Raw genomic sequence first — 23,912 nt, 5'->3', positions numbered from 1 at the left:
TTTCACCTAAAATCGAAAATAAGCTCAAAATTCGAGAAAATGTTATGACTCAATTGAATTAACTGTTGGCAACTGTTGATTCATTGAATCATTCACTAATATCGGGGCACCGAGCTTCGTTCGTTATTTATTTATTGATAAACAGAACACAATTCTTCAAAATGATTGGGGGACGAACAGGCACAGCTCAAAACTGTTTCTTCCCCTAATTTTGATTCATACACTATAAATGGTCAAAAAGTAGGTTATGTTTAATACACTTGAATTCAGGTCCAATTTTGAGTCAAAATATTTGAAAACATAGAAGTTCTAATTTAGTTTGTTTACAAACCAAAACAAAACAACAATGACAAAATGACACTCACTAATTACTTAAAGCTGTAAAATAATGATTAACTTTGAATATTATGATGTACTCTAATTTAAACGAGTGATAAACCATGTCATGCCAACAGATAGATTATTTTGATAAAATTTCTAGATAATAATATTTCTCGCGAGATACGGTAAGCTGATTTAATGATTACACAGCTGATCTCCCACACAGTCACACGCATCTTCTGTTATCGACAGACGACGAAATTATACAGACATCTGTTCTTCCAAGTATGAATTATCTTTTTAATGTCCTTCAGCGAGTTTTCCCAGGGATGAGATATAGTGCAATCGAATTTTTATATCATAAACCTACTATATTTCAAATTTCGTGAAAACCGTTAGAGCCGTTTTCGAGATCCGTTGAACATAAATAACCAGATATAAAAATAACCAGATATAAAAATACAGAAATTGCTTGCCTTATATAATAGGATGAAGAGATAGCAGACCTCGTGTGTCTACAGCGTTATTGTCCTGTCAGCAGCTGGCTCAGATCTTTGAATAGTAGACTTGAGATGCGCGGGAACACTAGCGTCAGGTGATCTTTTTTCATAACGGCAAGGAAAGTTGTGTGAGTGCGCCACACCAGATTTTTTCAATTAGTGGTGTTTCGATTTATGGAAGAATCCATAAAATTAAGTTGCTGAGAAACTTGTATTTATTAAGATTTTCATCTGTAATTTCCAAACCCTCTATTGATAGAATTCTGTTGAAGTTACGAACAACTCATAATATATGGATATGAGAAGATAAAAAATTATGGTTCTAATGCAAAGAGTTTCATCACTGTCATTAAAAATATTTGGGGTCAGATTTTACCTCACCTGAGTAGTTGTATTATCATTTTTGTCAAACCAATAACATATTATTATCGCTAATGAGTGATTGTATGACAAGTAAGACCTTGCTAGAGAACCCTCTCAAAATGCCGCTGATAGTCTGTTAGATCTTCCATTGGAATCTCCTGTTGGAATCGATTTACGATATTTATATGACTTTCTTCTAACTTTTTCCTGTCCTAATTATAGATTCTCTTCATAGCATAAATGATAAGAAGATATTATAGTGATATCGAGTACGTATTCTTCCCCGCCTTATAAAGGATAAATGAGTTAATCGATCGTTTGTGTGAAGAATTTCATCTGTGAAATGGTTCAAAGGATGTGTATTAATTCTCATCTCATCCTCAATACCCCTCTCCACAATATTTTATTCCACTACTCCACACCCCATCATTCTTCACACCATCTAATCACCTTCTCTGTATTCTCTTCATAGTCTTTTCTCTCTCTCTCTTCCATTCCACCGATAACATTGACTCTTCTCCTCTTCCAACTCCTACAGCCTCCTTCATCTCCTTCCATTCTTGTTTCACTCTACAATAAAGTCAAACAATGTTACCGATGATTAGCAATAACCTTCAATTCGTGCTGAATGTTTTCAACAGCAGTACATTCTTTGCAGACAACAATTTTCAATTCGTTTTTGATCAACTTCGCTGGAAACGTCGATAATAATTTTCAATTCTGTTTTGTTGTCTTTCGCAGACTCAAGGAAATTGGAGGAAGCTGACTGGTGGCAGACGCTCGAAGAGAGGAAAGTGATTGATGCAGGCTCGTCCTCTTCCTCCTCTTCTTCTTCCTCCTCCTCAGCGGAGCACGTCGTGTTTCTTTCGGAGAACTCGACAATTGTGACGGCGCAAACTGGAAGCACCCCAATATTGCACTGCGAAATCGAAGGAGTTGCTGAAAATCTGGTGAGTGAATAATTCATCAAAATCTCATTCAATGGTTTTTCTGGTTTCACAATTAAATTGATTGTGAGGGGATGTTAAGTGGGTGTAAGTAGGCTGTTGTCAGGGAATCTGGTGAGTGAATAATATATCCAAATGGTCACATATTATTTCTTGAAGATTATTTCACTGATTGTCACTGATGTTTCCAAATTCACAATTGTTTTGATCCGTTGCAGAATATCTAGTGATATAGATATATGATCTAGATAATAGTCAATCTGTATCTAGATAGATTGAAACATGAATAATCATTCCAATGTTAAAAATATGACAAGAAATTCAACCTAAGACCTTCCCTTAGTCCTGGAATTTGTTGAATGGAATTGATAAGGGAAATTGAATATGCATTCACAATATTCAAGCCAATTTCGAGAACTGAAACATAAAATACTAGCTATATCTGTTCTCTCTGTATCTGTATCTTAATATGATATATTGGCTTTTATTCATCATAGATTATCAAATTTAACTCCACATTACTGTAGGGCCTATATCAATATTCCACATTCATATCCTGTGGATTGTCCATGATCATGAGGTATCAATGCACTGCATATAAAAAATACGATAATCTGAAACTCGTAGATTGATATTTGACTCTCAACAATACTCTAGTCTAATCTCCAGTTGGTTCCAAAAATATACTTTGACATCATGTTGCATCCGTTGTTAGACATCAATGAATGCTCTTACGCAGTTGCGGATTCATTGTGCTGTTCAGGACATGACTAACATGACTGTTGTTGACAGCACTCACAATGGAGGAGCTCTCACTTGACGTTCCACTTGTTAGACATCGGGGAACAACCATTAATCCATTTTTCCATGAAAACTCAACTGAGATATGTGGAGCTCTTGTCATGAAAATCTCCTCTGTGACTCTGGATAGCTTGCCACATTGTAGGTTCAATAAGTTAGAAAAATGAACAGAATCAATTCAATTCAGTGATTGACTCATTTGAATTGTCATTAGCTCGAATGTTTTCTCAGGGGAACCTCCATTACGCTGCTAAAAAATCAGATTGTCGTTGAAGAAGTCATTCATCGAATCAAATGATTCAACACGAATTAAAAAGATAACTCAATTGATTGGTTGATTTTAATTTTTATTTTAGCATGAGAGGAGTTTTTCTGCAATTATCAAGATTTTCAACAAATATTGGTTTGAATGTGTCATTTGATACATCTCCTATGATAATAATAACAATTATGATTTATGATTGCACCTAAGAATATTAAATTCATAGAATAATTGAAAAAATGTTATCCTAAGAATATTTATAGAATTGAAAGAATGTTATCCAATGATGAATAACCAATTTTTCAAGCTAATTATGGAACAAACAGGATCATACAGCATCTAACACGCACTAGATGTCAATGAAGATACACTAACCGGTCGTCACATGCAATTCTTGGTAGACTGGTAGAATGGTAATCTGAACAAAATAATTGAATTGAAATAATTCTATTCAGACTGTTCTATCATAATTATTTATGATGTGATAATCTGAAACGCATACCCCAAATGTGCATGGAGTGATTAAGGAATGAATTTTTGATGAAGTTATGATGGTGTGGATCAAGAAAAAAAGGCTCTTCATTTCATCGCAATAATCTGTCAATGTTGTCAAGTCTCCTTCAACTATGGGTTGTAATCAATGGAGTATGAATCATAATATTCATGTTCATCATGATGAGATTTCTATTTCCAAAAAAACTGGTTGAATTCAAATAACCTGAATAACATTTCAGCAATAAATTCTTCCAATTCAACATCAAGAAGAGTTAACAATTAGAGGAAGAAATATTTCAACTTTTCTGTGGGAAGAATCATCTGACCAAGTTTCTCCAATCAATCTTGTAGAAGATGATTTTCTTGACCTAGTTGGAGAATTATTCATTCACCCGAGGGCAAAGGTCTTGAGAAATGAGGGTAGCAGAATATATCCTTTTCAAGAATAATATGAGAAGCAACGAGTTTCCAGTTTTCTTCTTACATTTAATAGAGGAAAGTTGGTAACGCTTGACTGAATCATTACTTTTCATTGACCGAGATCAATCTTTTGTTTGGAAAATACTAGTTCATAGAGACAGTTTGAAACTATCATCATAGTAAAGTTAAAGTTTTTACTACATTCACGTATTGTTTTTGTGATATGAAGCATAAAACGTCAGAATATTCTCATGTGACTAAATGAAACTGAATTTATTTGAATCTACAATGCAGAAATAGAAGTGAATCATGGAATCTTTATTTTATTGAAGAGATAGTAAAAATTATGACAAAATTGTATCATGTGCATCAACAGTATTATTGAAGAGACTGGAAAACATCAGTGCGCTGAACAGTGTCAGTTTTATTTATTGTAATGTTGACAATAAGTATGTTTATTTATTTTCAATAAACCAGTGTGGGGAAACTAGTTTCTACATTTCTCACGTTATAATGAGTTCATTTTAACAATATTCGTTCAATTTTCCTCTCTCAATACTGCTTCCGTTATGATAATAGTTTAGTAGAAACTGAATACACTCGTTTTTTTGTGTTATTTGTACTCGGTCTGTTAAAATTTACAGTCCTGGTTTTGTAGCTTTGCCTGTCGGCGGAGTTCCACTAGACTACGATACTACCTGTTGAAAAACATCAAAAATTTTTGGAAATGCATCTTCCCATAAGCAGCAGATGCTCTTTTGTATCTTCTCAAAAGCAACGTGTTGCATCCGAAAGAATGATGCACAGGGAGCTTTTTTGAGCTACGTCCTTCTATCTCAACACAGTTTACAGTCCGGGTCCTGTAGCTTTGCCTACCGGCGTATACTTCAAAATTTTCAGTTGGATCCTATCAGCTGATATTCGTTCAACATGCTATTTCCATTGTTGGTGATAAGTTGCAACTCTCTCATCATTGAAAATATTTGTGTGTTGGGAGCTACCTCCATCTAGGGTCTCTGAAGCCCGATATTTTTCTTTGCAAATTCGTAAATATTACCGCGCGAACCATAATATTGCTAAATGCCGTTTCAAAGTAATGGAGGCAACGCTACGGGACGCGTACTGTACGCCGTAAAAATAATTTTTGAACAATTACCAATGTAAAATCTCCAGTTTTGATATGATATATTCAGCCACAGTCACCTGTATATAAATTATTTATAGCTGATTGCAGTTATTATTTAATCCATTGTCATTATATAAATCAACTCTTAAGTCATAAATCTTCTCACTTTATTACTGAAATGATTTGAATATTCTGCTATTGTAAAACACAAATAATTAAAAAGAAGTGACTAAGATTATTCCACATATTTTTTTCAGGTCTCGTGGATTAGAAGGAAGGACCGACATTTATTAACAATAAACTTGGCGACATACAGCAGTGATGATAGGTTTTTCACTTCTCACGTGAGAAATGAGCAGGTCAGTTTATTAATGCGTTTCATTATTCATAATATTAAGAGATTTTAAGTACTTTCAAATAGCTCATTCGATTCCATGACATATTATGTCAAATTATGATCAATCTCATGGGAGGCCGAAAGGCAACCTCAAAGAAAAGACTTCTCTCAATTTATACGAATTATGGTAAAATGGACTATATGAATAAGAAATCACTGAAACAAAGAAAATAACTTGATTTGGGATTGGTTGTTATGTCAACACGGATATAATCACAATTGAAGAAATATTCTCAGTTCAAATGCAATTTCCAGGAGGAAAACTCAATTGAAAACTAAAGCCAATACTAAATTATGTCATGAAAAATCCAAATATTCAGATTTAGGAATACCCCACACAATAGAAATATTAGAATGGTATTGGCTTGAATGAATTTATTCATAAATCTAGAATATGAATGAGAAAATTATAAAATAGAAGCATGAAATTCCAACGTCATGATAATCTGGAACTGTACTTCAGCAATCCAGTTCTGAATAATGCTAGTTCATGCACAATAATGACCCTCCTAGACTCCCTCCACGGATAGGGAATTTCAAAACTCCTTTCCTTCAACTCCAACTTTTGCTAACCGGTTCCCGGAATTCATCATCCGTATTAAGAATGCTCGCCGTATTTGCTAAGCTCAATCAGTTAGAAGCGGCTTGAGTGGTCGAACTTCACTAGTGCGCATGTGATCCCACTAGGATTTCAACAATTATTCTAGTGAAGTCACTAAACCCATTTCAAAGTATTCATGGTGGATTTCACTTAAACTGTCAGTATTGGTTGAATTCGGAAGTGTGGATGTTATTTAGAAGGAATTGGTCGCAGTTCCAATGTGAATCTCACTCTACCTGTAATGACTTAATAAAATACAGAAATTTTAAATCTATTATAGTTCCTAGTGAGTGGCAGCTAGATAATAATCATTTTGACATTAGCTGGATAATATGCATGGCTGGATAGTGAAAGCTCAAATGTTTGAAATATCACTATAAATTGATGCTACGTATAGTAATTTTATCAAGATTTGAGCTACTGTATCACCTTTTTCTCTTAAAAATTAAAAATTGGAAGGATAAAACTCATTAATAAACTGTTCTAATAATTCTTAAAATACGAGTGACTTTGAAGCTCCTAGGTTTTCCTTCAAACTAGCACAACCCAAGGGTGTAGCATACCCCAAGCATTTTTATCTGTATTCTCCCTTCTCAAAAATAAAATTGATACATTCCACACCTATGTGAGTTCAATTTGAAAAATTCCCACCACACCCCAGTGTTATAGTATATCATTTTTGTAGGTGTTGTATTTTAGGATACTCTGCTTCGCGCACAAGCATTTTTTGCCCATGCAGACCATTTTCTAAAGATTTATTTGGCTTAGTGTATTCATGAAGTTGTTTTTATTCTTTGTTGTTGTTTTATATAGAAAATAATTACATACGATTTTTTAATTGTAAATTGCATTTTTTAAAAATAAATATCTTTTGTCTGTCTGTCTGTTAACAGTTAGGTTGACTTGTAGATTAACAGAATCTCTACGAACTCATCTTCTCTTGGAGGAAACTTCATCTCTGCATAGCTAATCTATGAAAATACTGTACTGAAAATACATTGTACAGCGAGTGACGTCAGAAACATGCGTCACTTTTCATAGACAATTTAAACTGTTATAACAGGAACAGTATGAATCAATCACAACAACTGGGCTGTGGCTCTGGAGTAATGGAGTATGAGAAAATTCGAATTTTTGATCCTCTTGGTGAATAACGCTTTATGCAATTCATCACTTGCTTCACTTCCACTTATCCTCTTTTTATTTCTCTCTCACTCTTTACCTCGTCACTCACTCTCTCTCTCTCTCAAGCTCACGATGTTTCCCTCTCTATCACTTTTTCTAATTCTTTCTTTCTACTATCTGAAACTGCATCACACCACAAACTCATATATCAACGCACCTAACCTAACTCAGCGCCTATATTTCATCTTGGACCAGGGCTCTAGTGTAGCTTCACCAACATTGCTATAAAAAAGCTCTCACTACACTATCGTATTTTTATCTGGTAACAGCAATGCTGGTGAGAGGAGGACGGCGATAGGGAGAGAGGTGGATAGGTGCGATGAGATATGGGAGCTGGTGAGGAAGAAAGAGATGAAGAGTGATAGACTGTTATAGTACGTCAGAACGTCATATCTAATTGCTTCATCAATTTATTTTAGTAAGAGCTTTTTTTAGTTTTCGATCGACTGCATGTGCATCGTTTCAACAGCGACAGACGACACTTGAATTTGTTGCTATCCGGCAACTGTATCCAGTTGCAGAGGAACATTGCATGGTATTGAATGTCATTCCAAACAATAACTGTTCACATCCACACAAACTATAAATCGAAGTGAATGTACCTTCATGTATGAGAGAAGTTTTAAAAATGTTAATATTGGGTTTATCACTCAGATCCTGACCTGGTGATTGAATGAATATACATAGGATGAATGAGGCAACTTGATGAATATAATATTGTGAAAATGAATCTGAAAAGAGTGTTGGAGATTTGCTGAAGTATGTACAACACTCTAATGCCGCCGCCAGTGAACATTTTATATTGAGGAACACAAATCAGTTGTTCTTCTCTGTTTTGAAATATTTCTCACGCAATTGTTATTGAAACAATGTCTGTTAATTTTTAATTCAAAACTCCCAAATATCAAGGTCATAGGAACTAATGAGAAATACAACAGGGGATTTTCTTGTTCAAATGATCAAGTGCCTATATTGGAATATCTTATTTACTATGAATACCTTGAGTCCTACAATACAGAAGGCTTGAAAAAGTTCATTTGTATGGTTTTTTGTTGGTTGGGAGTTCCTTGCGGGAAGGTCTCACCATGTCTGAATAATTATATAATTCAAGCCTTCAATGGGCTTAATTACATAGTTTAGTATATAGAAAGATAATTCGAGATCTTGTGGGTCCGGACCCCTCAAACTGTCAAATTAAATAATGTCAAGATTTACGAATGTCATACTTCATCCAGGACCGATAGTTGAACGTACTCATTCGATAACAGAATTCATTGTATTCATTCATTGTACAAAACACTATAATCATAATAGAGGATTAGACATTGGAGGGAAAACTAGGCTGAGCCTGTACTATTTCTCTCCAAAAGTTTTGAAAGAATATTTATGATGTCACAGTTGAGTTTATGAAATCACACACTGCTTCGTCATTTGATTTTCGGTCTTATTGGATTCAGATTTCAAAGTGATTGAATTCCAACGGAGAGTCGTGTTTTCTTCTAAACCAACTTCTATAAAGGATAGCTATGATTCAAGAGATCCCAGTATATATTATCTGATATTAATATTGTTGATCCTTGATATAAAATAAGATTCTAGTATACCAGTACCTTTCTATTTCTACATAGCACCTGAGAATTCCTGACAATGTTCCTCTACTAGGAAAGATGCTGAGCTTGGAGAGGATGAAGAAATCTGCTTTGTCCAATGTTAAACAAGTATAGGAAACCAATGATTATCTGAGACTGACAATGAAAAATCTCTTCAACTATAGCTTATTGAAGGGGCACAGACCAACCTCTACCATAGAGAAGCCATTCTCATTGACTCTATACCTGTACCTTTCTTGTAACTAACCTTGATTCAAATATAGGTTACCGATATTTTTGCAGTATGAGTCTATTTGCAAGCTACCTTTAATAGGGGAGACTGTTATGCAAGAGTAGTGTCACCCTCCACCGCCAGAAGGCTCACCACAAAACGAGCAAAAGGCCCCTACACACTGGCCGAATTTGCATAGCGACCAAAGGAAGTCATTTGTTTATTCAACACCGGTGCGGTCCCGGTCTAGTGTGTGTACCCGCCTCAAAGAAATTATATAGGTATAGAAGAAACGAACTGTGCTCAATAGATGAGCAGCAAACAGAAAGAAAGTTGACAACTTTTTTCGTTCCACAGTTGCATTCACTTTGAACAATCGATTTTTTCGAATGAGGTTCAGAATGAGAGGTTGGTGTGTTTGAAAATTCTCACTGTGATGTGACGAGTTGTGTGATATATCCATTGACAAAATTGGGAGCCTTGCGCTTTCTGTTTTTGAAGTATTCCAGAGCTTTGAAAGCTCCACCACGTTTTGTTTGTGAGAGTTTCTTCAACTTGTAAAATACTAGATTTATTGTGTGAGTAGCAGCGTTTATATTTCATTGATTTGTTATTGAGGAGCTCAAAACTGCATAAATAGTCGATGAATAGAAAAAAAATGATTTGTATGGAAATGGAAAACAACTCCATGTTTGAATTCAGACCACCGATTCAGGAAATGAAACTTTCACGAACAATGTTGAATTATCATGACACATTCAAATAGAAAAATACGCAGAAAATCATTGGTTATAATCGTAGAGCTTTGACCATTCAATTAGTCCTATTGTACGAATATGACTAACTAGATTTTCAATTTAATTGATTATTTATGATTATCATCCAGTAACGATATGAACATTGTAATCAATAACCTTTCCATACTACAGGCAGAGACAATAGAGACGATAAATCCTTCTCCTTTACAATCTTTTATCTCTGCTATAGGTTAGTTCATTCCCAATTCATCCCATTCTTCTTCATATAGAGCGAAAACAGAGTGTTGTAGTCATTGTTCCTTACTCCATACTTCTATTGCATGAGAGTAATAATATTTCAATAATTACGATAGAACTGTTTAATAATACTATCTAAATAACATTTCTATGAACTTCTCTTATTGGGCTTTAGAGTTCAAACTAGATTTGAAGGCCAGATGTGAAGAAAAGGGAGATAGACAATGATTACTCTCATTCTAAACAATTTGATATCTCTTGGATTTCTATTCTTCGAATAGTATGAAGAACATAATATATGATGGAAACTTTATGGGGAATTGTGTACTTTTGAATATATTATTTTCGTATTTCATCATCCTATTCAATAAAAAAATGTAATCCAGAACAATGAACTACAACACGGTCTCTTCTCTCTCAGACACACGTATTACTGAGACCTGCTCCACTCTAGCAGTTCAGCAAGAGGTATTATGGACTTTTGAACACCTAAATAAGTCCCGCTGCTGAAGTGCGCTTTAATACGAGCTTGGCGCTCAGATAATCTCGACGGATCCCTATAATGGCGCACATTCCACGTGCAGTGTGTTAAGTACCCACCTCATACTAAGGGGCGGAAGCCTAATTGGTTTTTTAATAGTTGGCGAGGTTCAACGCTCATTCGAAGATTCCTCTTCAATATCACGTGAGATTCGTATGGCGAGATTCGTTCCAACCTGTCAGTATACATCACAAATAAATGCTCCCCATTCCACTAATATTATTGGGCTGAGGTAAATCTAAATATACCTCCATCAACAATGTGGAATGGAGATTTACTTCAGACTCTACATACTGAGATTGTATAGGGAACATCGATGATATGAATAAAAATACTAATAGTTTCAAGTGAATTTCACCTTAGTTGAGAGTTATTTTGCTGTTAACTTCATTAATTCATGTCAGATTATGATAATTAGAATACTAAAATACTCATACAAGAGAAAAAATTTTGTCAATTATGATCTTATAGACACTAGGTTTTAATTTTACTTCTGAACAAATACAATAAGTTACATATCTAATGTTGCATACGACTCTCTTTGCCGTATCAGACAAATAATTGCTAATTGGGCTACTTGTAATAATTATTGATAATTATGGTTAATTATGTGGATAAGAATACGAAGAACAGGGGGACCAGCATTCGTGACATGTGAGATTGTCATTTGTACATACAAATGATATCAATATTTCGTTAAGAATGATCGTACTAATCAGTATTTTATCTCTTACTCGTAAAGTATGTGAGTCACAGAGAAAAAAGGAATCTTCACAGATAAAAAAAAGAATACAAAGAAGAAACATCCTTCATCTGTGTATGAACACAATTATTATTCATGGATAAACACATTCGAATGCATTAACTTATAATCATACCTCATACTTACCAATAGAACAGATCACTGAACTAGCTTCACTCGAACGTAGAAAATTCCTTACAAACCATTTCAAGCTTCAAATTTTCAAATTACTTCATGAGGATAAAATTACAATTAATTCATTGTTCCTCATTCATAAAGACAAAAAAACACTGATACAGATATCTCTCTGCACACAGTCTTATCTAATATGAACAACATTTTGCAATGTAACGAGAATATATTAGTGTTACAATGTTATTTGCAGCTGTGGAATTGAAATGAAGAAAAATTCAATAATTTGTGGAGAAGTTGTGGGAGGAGACGAAATATTATAATATTTTTCTCGGCTGAGCTCAAATTCAACAACTGAACAACAAATCTCCAATATCAACTCCAAACTAATACCACATAATTCCTCACTAAATAATTTGTGTCGGGAGAGATCCATCTTAATCGAAACCGTTTTTCCTTATTGCCACTCTTTCTTACATCAACAAAAGAACCAACAAAGAACAGCTTCAACTGAACCAACTTTGGAATATTTCTTTGTATTCACTGCTGTACTGAAATCCACCTCAAACTATAAATAATTATTTCCTCATAATTCAAACTGTCAAAACTCCTTACAAATAATAGCCTATCAACGCTACACGCTAACAGTTTGAAGTGGATCTCTCTCTATACTATAGCTTCTATTACACACGAATCAATAGAATGTGTATATTCCAATGGTATAGAATAATTACTTTTCCCAACTCCCCTGATCTGCTCCAATACATTACTTGTATTAATATTATCAAGCCGTGTCCACACTGAACAAATGTCCGACATACATGTTTTTTGAGGAGCTCAGGGTCAAACTTTTTAAAAAGTTTAGACAATCATTGTTTGTCAAACAAAAAATTAATGTTTTTCCAAACATTTTCAGAGTTGACAGCTGTAAAACATAAAGCCTGTTCCTACCACTTACATATATTTTGTTCGCTAACGCGTCCACACTGGCCATGGGCAGACATTGTTTGTCAAACGTAATAAAATTTGCCCAAACTTTTTCAAAAAACATGTTTGTTGAACATTTGTTCAGTGTGGACACGGCTTTAGAGTACAGCTCTGTTAGTGAAATTTTTCCGGACTATTATCATTCGGCAGAATCTAGAATTCCTGAGGAAATTTCAATCGCATAGAAACTACTTGATATAATAGAGAGACGAATTCAGGTGCATCTGAAGAATGCTTCTCTAGGTACCCACAGTATGGCCATTTTCGATTGTCAACATACCTCATACATAATGCCAATGCTTCCCATAGAACCAATGCTGACAGATTAAAATGCATCTCAGTATAGCACAGTCGTCACGGACATAGCTTGCAAGTGATTTGAGGTGCATTGATGTGGGATAAATTGTGCAATGACATCCAAGTCAGAATCTTCACAAAGAGCATAAATTATTCCAGAACAGTGGACTGGAAGGATGATTGGGATACCGACTAGCAGTTGAACTATCATGATATTGTTGAATACTATAGCCTAGTCTATTAATTTCTCTGTGGAGTATTGGAAGGTACGTCTCTTTGGAAGGTAGGTCAGAGGTTGAGTTAGAAGTCACTCTATTCTGGCATTGATTAATGATCAAAATGGGTTAAACCTCACCCCCTTAGATTAGGGGGTAAGGATAAGGACTTTTGATATGTTTACTACTACCCTCAATAGAACTGCGGGCCGAAAAAAGTGTCTTCCAATCATATTCTTCTATAACCTTTTCTTGACTGGACCATGTCCATACATCAGGGATCACACCAGTATTATTTTGCATTTCTTCTTCATAACACACTGGATTCTAATTTTTTCCCTTCCTCTCTTATTTCTTCCTCTGCTTTCTTTCTTGCAAATTTTCAAGAATTTTATGCTGTATTGATTAGAATCTCGAGCCAGATTCTATTGAAATGCTTTGAATGAGTGGCATTGTATGTACTGTAATTGTTAATAAACAATGCTATTCAACAATCACCAATTAACAATTATTGTCCGAAGCTACTTATTAGTTGTTCAAATCTAAGGAGATATGACAACTGATTCCAATCAAATTCTTATTGATCTCAAGCAGACGGTGCTAATTAAGATAGTCGAAAGTGTCTTCTCTTGAATTACGGGGAGAATAATAAAATTTTTGACGAACAAAATATTAGATTTTGCATATGACTATAAAATTATTTCCTCACCACAGTGCAAACTATTTTTCTATGTAACTTCATTTTAATTGTAATTTATGATTCTAAGAAATTCCTCTTAAAGAAATGAGATGGCGATGGTGCTGTTCATTTTCGAACATATTTCCTAATCTCTCCTTAAAATCATCAGTTAGTATCCACTGAGAGTTAAATCAGTGTTAACGTGAATATGGTGGGATCCACCTCAAATTATGAATCATAACAGAGTTTCTTCTCATGCACTTGCAATGTTATTTCTATATCCCAAAAAACGAAAAAGGAGTTAGTGAATTTTGTTGTCCAAAGGCCTGTTGATGGCTCGAAGAATACACTCGATCAAAATTTGAAGCTGATTGATCATAAAGCTATTACAGAAAATACAAACAGAGGGACAACAACTTTTGCCTTGAGTGAGTTGAAAAATTGAACTCGCTCATGCTCGTTCAATAAATATAGTTGTTAGTCATACTACAGAGAAGAGAAACAATGTTCCTCTACTCTGTGGTAGTACTTACTTTGGTTTTGAGCTTGCAACAAGTAGGTAACAATAATCTCTAGTTATATTGCTCAGACAATCAACTCCATGAAGCTATCACAGAAAATACAAACAGAGGGACAACAACTTTTGCCTTGAGTGAGTCGAATGATAAGACTTGAACAAGTTAGTATTAGCACTTAGTTACCAAGTGAGTATTACTTCTAATTAGCACGTTTTCAAACAGCTGTGATGCCTTTGATGATACATGAGGTGCATATAGGTCAACTAATGATGATGCGAAGGAATCAATGGACTGAACCAATGAGCTGATTGGAGCATCAAACTGGTCTATCAACTGCAACTGCAGCCTATTTGAGGAGAGAGCGCTCTCGGTCTAGCCACTCTAGGCTAGACCAGCACCACTTCTACTCCACCACAGTAGTGCTAAAGTGATACTCACTCTATACTGCCAGCATTAGTTCAATGGGAAGCATTGGTATCATCCATGAGGAATGCTGAACATTTGAAGTGAATCTCTCTATAGCAGAGTGTTTTGATATGAGTGGCACTGGATTATCTGTTTATCAGGTCAAAATGATTGTGGAGAATGATAAGTTGAGAGAGGAGGGAGTAGGCATGATCAGCAGTGGCGAAGCTACCTATAACTAAAGGGGAGTCTAAGAACTCTGAAGCTTACCGCTTGTCTTTCAAAGCACATTTTTATTCAAACACAAAGAAGAAAACGGAGTTCGAAGCAAATACTCCACCAGATCATTACACTCATCCATTGTATAAGTATTAAAAAAAGCAATTATGCTGAAAGTTCAACAAATCAAAGACAAAATTCCAAAATTGAAAAAGGATTTGGTTTCATAATTGCTGAGTAAACCAAAGCAGACCGCAAAACCGAGTTGTTCAGAGGAACAGTATAGCTGACAAAAAGAGTAAAGAGCTGAGATGAGTAGGAAAAAGAGAATAAAATATAGTGGAAGGCGATGGTTGATCATCAGAAGTTGGATTAAAGAAAAAGCGTTGAGAAAAAAGAATTTGTTAAGAGTTGAGGCAAAAGAGGAAGGAAATAGGAAAATAGTGGAAAAACGGAATGATAATAATAATAATAATAATATTTGTATGACTTTTATTGGTGGGGAGTTCCTGACGGAAGTTTCACCTCGCCTCAATATATCATTCAAGCCGTCAATGGGCCTTACGACTGTCATACTTCAGCCGGGACCGACAATATAACGTGCCCTTCCGATGACACGGGAGTGACCTGTTCAAAAACTTTTATTATGAGCGGGGTTTGAACCGGGGATCTCTAGGCTGCTAAATAAATAAGAAAGAACAGCATGAGAAGAATAATGATAACGGATGAGGGTGAAGGACTAAGTGGAGAAGTAGTATATAATATTCGAAATGAAAACTTCGCATTAAACTCTCTTGGATCTCGTTTATCCCATCTTAGATTTTAGTGACACCCTCAGGTTCTATTAAAGATGAAACGCTGATAAGCTGATAACAGGGAAAGAGGCTCTTGTTGTATGCGATTGTACGGTACTTGTAGTTTCAATCAATTACTTCATTAGAGAAGTTATGAATTATTGAAAAATATGACTATAAAATCAAATTCGAGGTTGGCTCAATTTCAATATTCGTCTTCACCAATAATGTTTATGTCTAACGTCAACCTCTCTCGTTTGAACAAACGAACTCACGGTCAAACATTATTCTCTGAGTGATTCGTAATAATCAAAGGGGAAACGACAAATGGAGGTTATGAAAAATAAAAGATAATAAGTCATTTCAACTTGATTTTTCTATTTCTTCAGCAGGAGCGATTGAATTATCAGCCTATCAGAGGTGAATGTAGTTAGTCCGCCTTGACATTTTCTCGCTTCACGATTGGTTGTCTACTAAGACTCCATCAAGAGCTAGCCACTCTTGACCAATCACAAGCAAGCCACGCGAAACAGTATGATTGGTTGATATTCGATTCTTTATAAATATCGTTGACTATTTTCAGCATTCTAAGTTATAATAAAGGCCCAACATTTATATAATATCATGTTCATATTCAGATACGCTTATGAACTCTCGACGAATAATACTGCTTGATGAATCTTCTTCGAAAATTGCAAAAAAAATGTGAGGTTAGAACGTGTATAGTAGTTACAATTCAATTCACTGCAAGAATATTTAAATCCAATCAGTGCTTGAACGAAAGAAGAATACTGATTGCATCCAAATGATAACCAACTCCGAAGTTGGAATCTTTTCATGAATAATTCTCAATAAATCTCCTTTCGGAAACACAGAGTGCATCCTAGTTCATGGAGAGGTTCTATCCATTCGAATTTCTGTAACAAAATTGTAATGCAATCCGTGCTAACCCTAGATTCATTTCAGACTGTCTGCAAAGATTGGATGAATTTGAATGACGTTCACCAATGAGGAAAGCTGACAGTTTGAAGTGAGAGACTAAACATTGAGATAAATTTCGATCAGCTTTGTTGAATGAGAAGCATCAATGCTATTCATAAGGAATGCTGTCAGTTTGACGTGAATCTCATGTAAAGATTGGAGGAGTATTGATGAGACAGCAGCTGCCTCACCTACAGAGCTTGAATGACGAGGGTCTGCTGATAAATAAAAAATGAGCCCGTTTTAGTGGCACCCTTAAGGGTTGAGGGTTGGGATTTGAGCTTTGGTAGGGGATGGAGGTCTAGCTAACGAAGGTTTGATTCGAATGCGTGATGGTCTGCAAATGGATGGATGGAATCAGAAGAGGAGGAGGAAGAATAAGTAGAGAAAAACACTACAAGGACGAAAGATCGGCTGTGAAGGGGAAGAATGAAGAGAGATGAAGGGAGGAAAAATGAGCAATAAGAGAAGAAAGTGAAAATAAACAATTGGGGAAAGAATGAGAGAGATGAGATATAGAGTGAAAATAGCAGGTTTGAGAGTATGGAGTGGAGGAAAGATATGTAAACAGTCAAAAATCGAGGAAATGCAGAGGAGCAAATCATTGTAAAATGAGTTGTTATCGTATGGTGATTACCAAGGAATCAATTCAATACAAACAGAGAATTGCATGAGATAGGAGAACAATCCATTGAAATACGTAGGGAAAAGAGTAGGTATGAAAGAAGGAGGAGAGAAAAGATATGAAAATGATTATAGTTCAGCTCTATAATACTCGTTATTTCTCTCCACATCTCTCACATATAAGTTCCTTCCAGGTTACACTTCCATGAAACTCTAAGTATTTTGTTTCACTCAATTTTCGTTCCTCTTGATTTCACTGCTCACACATTTTTCTCTCTTCCTCCACTTTCCTCGTTTTCATCATCTATCAGAGGATGACAGCTCTCCGTGTATCTATGTTGCTCTCGCAATTTCTTCTACAATTTCTTTCCGAACTGTTGTTCTTCTTCTTTCACCTATATTGGTTTATCTATCAATTCAACTATCCATCTATTTCACCTCTCACCTCTCATTATCACCCTCCTGATCTTATACCTTCCAAACATCCGATTTTCTCGAAATCCTTCATGTAGGAGCATATTTATGTATTCACATTCTCCCCTTTTTTCTCACTTCTCCTGCTTCGCCTTTCCCTCCTCCCATCTTCGGAGAAACTGCGAATTATTTATCTCTTATTTCTTTACTATGTTGATATATTGTCCTGCTCCTCCTCTTTCCTTCTCCCTCAACCTACTTATTCCATCTCTCTTTCCATCACCATTCATTTCTTTCCCCGATTCGAATGCACCACGAGTAGCCACAAGCTTTAACAGGGGAAGCAACAACCGCAGAACGTGTTTTAGCCTCTTTAGAGACAGGTTGGAGAGAGATAGGTGAAGAGGGATGTTGAGAGGTTGAGAGAGTAAGAGAGGGCTAAGTCCGGCGTGAGAGAGGGTGGAGATATCCCATGTGGAAAGTAAACCAAGACAGATCAACTCGTATTTCTTGGTTAGCGTACACTATACATTCCCTCAGCACCGTACTGAGTTAAGACTGAGTTCCCTCATAGGTGAGGCAAAGCTAGAATCCCTCAGTCTAGGAGGAGTTGAGAGTTATCTCAGTATAGATGAAGTAGAGCTACGTAGAGTATAGGTGGGGTTAGGTGAGATTTCTCAGCATGGGGGAGGTTCAGTGTTATCTCAGAATAGGTGAAGCTTACTCCACCTAGGTTCGATCTGTTTAGTCTAGGTGAGATGAGGTAGAGTCCGTCTGCAGTAAAATACACGTCTCAGCGTGGGTGACAGACTACCGATAAATCCATGGAAGCATCAGGTAGTCTAAGCCTCTTATGGTCAGATTTTGTCTTGATCTAAGAAGTAATCTGAGATGTGATTTATGTGATAACTGCTAGGACAGCCAAGGCAGGGTCTAGAGATTGGTTCACGTATTATAATCTTCATAATTCATCCGTTATTCTTAATGATTCTGTAGTTCTCATTGGAGTCCATTGGGTGAAAGGAAAAACGAGCCTCAAACTATTTCTCTCAGGAATTCAGATGAATCAACACTTTTTGGCAAAATCAGATTGAAGTGGTAGAATAATCAGGTATTTTTCGCATCATTTGATATGACTTCTTGGCTGGTTGACTACATCCTATCACTTAAATGACAGTATGACTTACTACCAATAATCAGTGTATCATCAAATCCATTAAGGGTGTGTAGACACAGAGAGAGATCAGCGGTCAACTTTTAGAGCAGTCTTAGAAGGATATTTCCTTATATATTCGTACATATTAATGTATTATTTTGTTCAGAACTGCTGAAACTCGAACGCTTGAACGCTCTTTGTGTGTACACTCCCAGAATGGTCGACTCAAGGCTTGTTGTATCAGATTTTGTTTGAAATATGATTGACCCAGTTCTTTGTGAGATGCATCCGATCAATTGGATTTTCAGAATGACGAGCTGTAAATAATCAGTGTGTCATTGAATAAATTCATGAAGACATAAGATAATTGGATGAAGAAACTATGTGGTCATATTCTTCTCTGATCTTTGGAGTTGAGACATATGGGAGTAAAAATCAGTGGAAGAGTCCTGACAGTTCTGGAGAGCCTTTGAAGACGAATGATACAAAAAGTAGGCGATAGATCTTCATGGATTCAGCCAAAAAGTTCGGAATCAACTCAATTTGTATTGATCAAATCTTTACAAGCAAGGACAAAATAGCATGATACCTCACAACGAATACTACCAATATTATAAACAAACATAGCTAAACTTCGACCTCAAGCCCACCTTGTCATCTGAAGATTTAGCTACGATTTCAGAGCAGATCCATTACATTATTTCATGGACTAGCAAATAAGTCTCAATGTTGTATCAGGAGGGCTCTGAAATGACGTGAAGGATACTTCCAGGAACTGATTAAGAGAAAATGTTCAAATTTGATACAAAGGTGTCCAGCTGAGGTGTACAAATGTTGTACTGGAATAACGTCTCACATATTTCCAAAATATGCGTTCTTTCAGTCTTTCTCTTCGTTTTTCCAGTTTTTTGGAGAACAAATTGCCTGAATACATTGGAATTAAGTACAGAGGTTCAGCTAGGATAAGGAAATTCTATGTTGAGATAACTTCAATATTTTGCTGAAGAGACGCTCAAAATTAGTGTTTTCCTATATGTTTTTTTACACTTTTGCAGCGTTTTCATTAGTTTTCATAGACAGCTTTGCCCAGTACTTCCTGAAGTTTAGAGTAGGCTATGTTTTCCAGAACTTTCAAGTACGATTCAACTTGAATGCCTCAACTCGGAAAATAGGCTTGGCTTGGGTTATGGTTTCATTAAACTTGAAAGGGTTGAATATGAATGTTTCCTAAGTAGTCTTTTTTTGTGAATTCTGATGAAAATAACAATCTCTGCAACCATGCGCTCCATAATCCAGATCAACCGGTGTTTAAATCCAGCCACTCGCTTTTGCCTCTTTGACGGTTGAAAGCAAGCTCAAATGATGATGAATGCTTTTTCATTTATGGATGAGTTGGCCAGGGTTACAAGGGGCAGAGTATCCTGGCTGATACAACGAGCGAAGCGAGCCTGTCATCTAGTATCAATATATTGCAAATGAGATTCCTACAATATTGTAGACAACACACTTTTTGAGGTCATTTTAGATAGTGAATATTTAATCTGGATTTTTTTAGGACTTTTTTTGGGCTCATAAAGGGGATTATAACTTGAAATCTCCCCCCTCCCTCTTCGTTACACCGCTGGTAAACGAAGTGATGATGATCCTGATGAGCATTGTCTTCCACTATTGCAACATTTGATCAACTCGTAAAATTTTTATAATATAATCTCTCTTACGACACAATATAGAAAATGCGATCTCATCCCAACTGCTACTGTCAAAGCTGTAGCGAATTCCGAAAGGAAATCAAGAGAAGTGGTGAATATTTATTATTGATGGCATCGATGTGTTCAATATTCCGAATCCAATAGAGGAGAGTGTCACTGCGGAGTCAACAATAGTAAATGTGGAATGTTGTAGAGAGAATGACACGAAAAATGTGTCCATGGGAAAGTGATGGTGGAGGGAGGAGAAATGGAATGAGAATATAGGAACAAGTGTGAATATTTTTTTTTTTTTTTAAGATTACGTCCTAAAGACTCCAGTCATGGAGTATAAGACAAGTCATGTTATTACATAATAATTCTAACACTAAGTAGTTCAACCTAGTTTAGGTTTGAAAGGAATTCTTGTACACTATAAAAAGCTCTATCAACTAAATATTTTTTAATTTGTTTTTTGAAAATCTTCAAATCATCATTACTTTTCAAGATTTGAGGTAGCTTGTTATAAAATTTCCTACCAATATAATCTGGTTTTTGTTCAAATAACCTACTATTGTGACCCATTATATGATAATCTGCTCTGTTTCGCGTATTATACTCATGAACATCTGAATTCTGGATCACACCACTCGTTTTCACATGCATTACAACTTCATTTATACATACAAAGATGGCACAGTTAATAGACCAAGCTTTTTAAATAAAGGCCTACAAGAGTCTAACCTATTCACTTTCTCTATACATCTGAGTGCCTTCTTTTGAATCTTAAACACCCTGTCCATATTTTGTTGAGATGAATTACCCCATACTAAAATAGCATACCTAATATGAGATAGTATAAGTCCATGGTAAGCAGTTAACAGTAGTTTTTTATCATTCAGCCTAGCAAGCTGCCGCAGGACAAATACTCCAGATGATATCTTATTACATATCCTCTCAATGTAAGGATGCCATGTTAATTTCCTGTCCAATAAAATTCCCAAGAATGCTACTTTCTCTTCTTGGTCTAATCCATTTTCCTCTACAACACATTTATTTCTCTATCCTCTACTGAATTATATTTACTTTTGAATTGTAGGAATTGACATTTCTTACTATTTATTGTTAATTGCCTTTGCTTCAAGAATTGGACAATTGACTGTACTCCAGTAAAAGCATTTATTTCTAGACTATCTAATAAATAATTGTTAAAGATAAGCGATGTGTCATCAGCAAACAACAGAGCTCTGTGATCTTTTAACTCTTTTGGTAATTGGTTCACATACAACAGAAACAGTAAGGGACCCAGAATTGAGCCTTGAGGTACTCCAGCCTGGAACTCCAGTTTTTGAGATTTAATTTTTACTATTTCATTCCCATCCACCTTGGTAAGCTCAACACACTGGTTTCTACCTATGAGATATGATTCAAACCATTTTAGTTCTATACCATTCACACCTACAGTTTTTAGTATTTCCAATAATATTCTATGGTTCACACAATCAAAAGCTTTGGATAAATCAAGAAATATTGCGGCTGCCTTCTCACCTGAATCTATTATATCTATTAGTCTTTCAACAAGGGATACTATTGCAGTCTTAGTAGATTTCCCTTTCTGGAACCCATGCTGTTCATCACATATGAAGTTAATTTCTTCAGGTGCATCAATAGCCTATTTAAAACTACTCTTTCAAAAATTTTACTTATTACATTTAGAATACTAATGGGTCTATAATTTTCAACTCTTTCAGAATCACCGCTCTTGAAAATTGGCAAAATTTTTCCTTGATTCAGATCATCAGGGAAAATACCCTGCTCTAGTGAAGTATTAAGGAGATGCAATGAAGGGTCCAGTAATTCATTTTCACATTCTTTTAAAATTTTGCTTGAGACCCCATCCAATCCTACTGTTTTTTTGTTATTCAAATTTTTTATTATTCTTGACAACTCATCTCTTGATAATGGATGAAATTTAAATACCTTTTCAATTGGCTCAGCATTTAATGTAGTTGTATTATAAGTATTAGTGTTCAGTGACTTTTGGAGATTATATGCAACCTGTTGATAATACTTATTGAAAAAGTTACAAATGTCTATACTATCATCCATATAAATTCCATGTTCATCGATTATCCTAGGGACATTAGTAACTGTATCTTTTTGAGCTGCTCTCCTATTTCTATTAATTACCTCCCAAACAGCAGAGTTAAAATTGGTACTAGTTGTTAATATTTCAGCTGTTTTCTTACACTTAGCTTTCCTCACTTCTTTTGCATAGTTTTTCTTTAGACATTGTATTTGACTTCACTCGGAACATCCCTCACTAATTTAAATTCCTCATAAGCTTCCCTAACAATATTTCTTTGAGTAAGAATATCTTCAGTTATCCATTCATCTACTTTGTTTAATTTACTTTTTACTTTGACTTTTTTTATTGGACAGCATACACTAATGTGAAATCTTAGAGTATCAATGAATTGCTTATATTTGTAATTTAGGTTACCACTGTTATAATTGATTTTATTGATTTTAACTGTATGATTTTATTGATAAAGAAGGAGAAATATCTGGTGCAAAAAGGGGAAGAATCGAACAATGAAATTTATAAGAGTAAAAATCAGAAATAGGAAGCTGGAAGCTGAAGGGATAAGATGAGAAAAAACCTTCTAGGTTTTAGAAGGAAAGTCTATTTTGCAAATGAGCTGCGAACACCAGCGCTGGACTTCCCTTGAATACTGGGGAGGGAATAGAAAAGAAATCAAAATCCACCATGAGAGCCAGCCTACTGCACTAGATCTATGTCTAGCAGGGAACACAAAACTAAATAAACAATCAAAAACAGAAGTTGCGCGAACAATGTATGTAATTATAATAGCACGTGTTTGCGTAACCCCAGTTATAATTTCGGCACTATCATTGAGATTTGAGGGTAAATCTGGGATAACCAGCAAGGTGCGATCGGCGAGGTGACATGGTTGGCTCACACCACCACACTCGTGCTCGCCTTGTGCGTGCGTGCACCAACCTGGATGCAAGAGTAATGGTAGTAGTGAGATTCACATAATACTGTCAGCTACAGTTGAAGTGGATGTAGTAGCGATATTTTATAAGGAATGCTGACAGTTTGAATTAAATCTCACTATAGCAGTACAGTAGTATCTAACTGTCAGCATTGGTTGAACGGGGAGCGTTGATGCTATCTGTAAAGAATGCTGACGGAATTAAGTGAATTTGACTAGAGAAGGCAGGCGGAGGCAGCCTGGTGAGTTATGGCTGTTGAACGCCTGCC

The 23,912-nt window shown here is 35.6% G+C and overlaps 1 protein-coding gene across 7 annotated transcripts in view; it reads left to right on the top strand.

Annotated features, from left to right (window-relative positions):
- LOC111044459 (hemicentin-2) overlaps positions 1 to 23,912 on the top strand; it is a 325,245-nt gene that overhangs the window by 241,029 nt on the left and 60,304 nt on the right. For all 7 annotated transcript variants that reach the window (XM_039420993.1, XM_039420991.1, XM_039420990.1 and 4 more), the window contains 2 exons: positions 1,926 to 2,134; positions 5,493 to 5,594. In XM_039420993.1, the coding sequence (XP_039276927.1) occupies positions 1,926 to 2,134; positions 5,493 to 5,594 (311 nt within the window). The remainder of the gene's footprint in view (positions 1 to 1,925; positions 2,135 to 5,492; positions 5,595 to 23,912) is intronic.

This window comes from Nilaparvata lugens, chromosome 2, assembly GCF_014356525.2.
Source record: "Nilaparvata lugens isolate BPH chromosome 2, ASM1435652v1, whole genome shotgun sequence".
Classification (NCBI taxonomy): Eukaryota; Metazoa; Arthropoda; class Insecta; order Hemiptera; family Delphacidae; genus Nilaparvata; species Nilaparvata lugens.
This window is presented reverse-complemented; position numbering and strand designations above follow the sequence as displayed.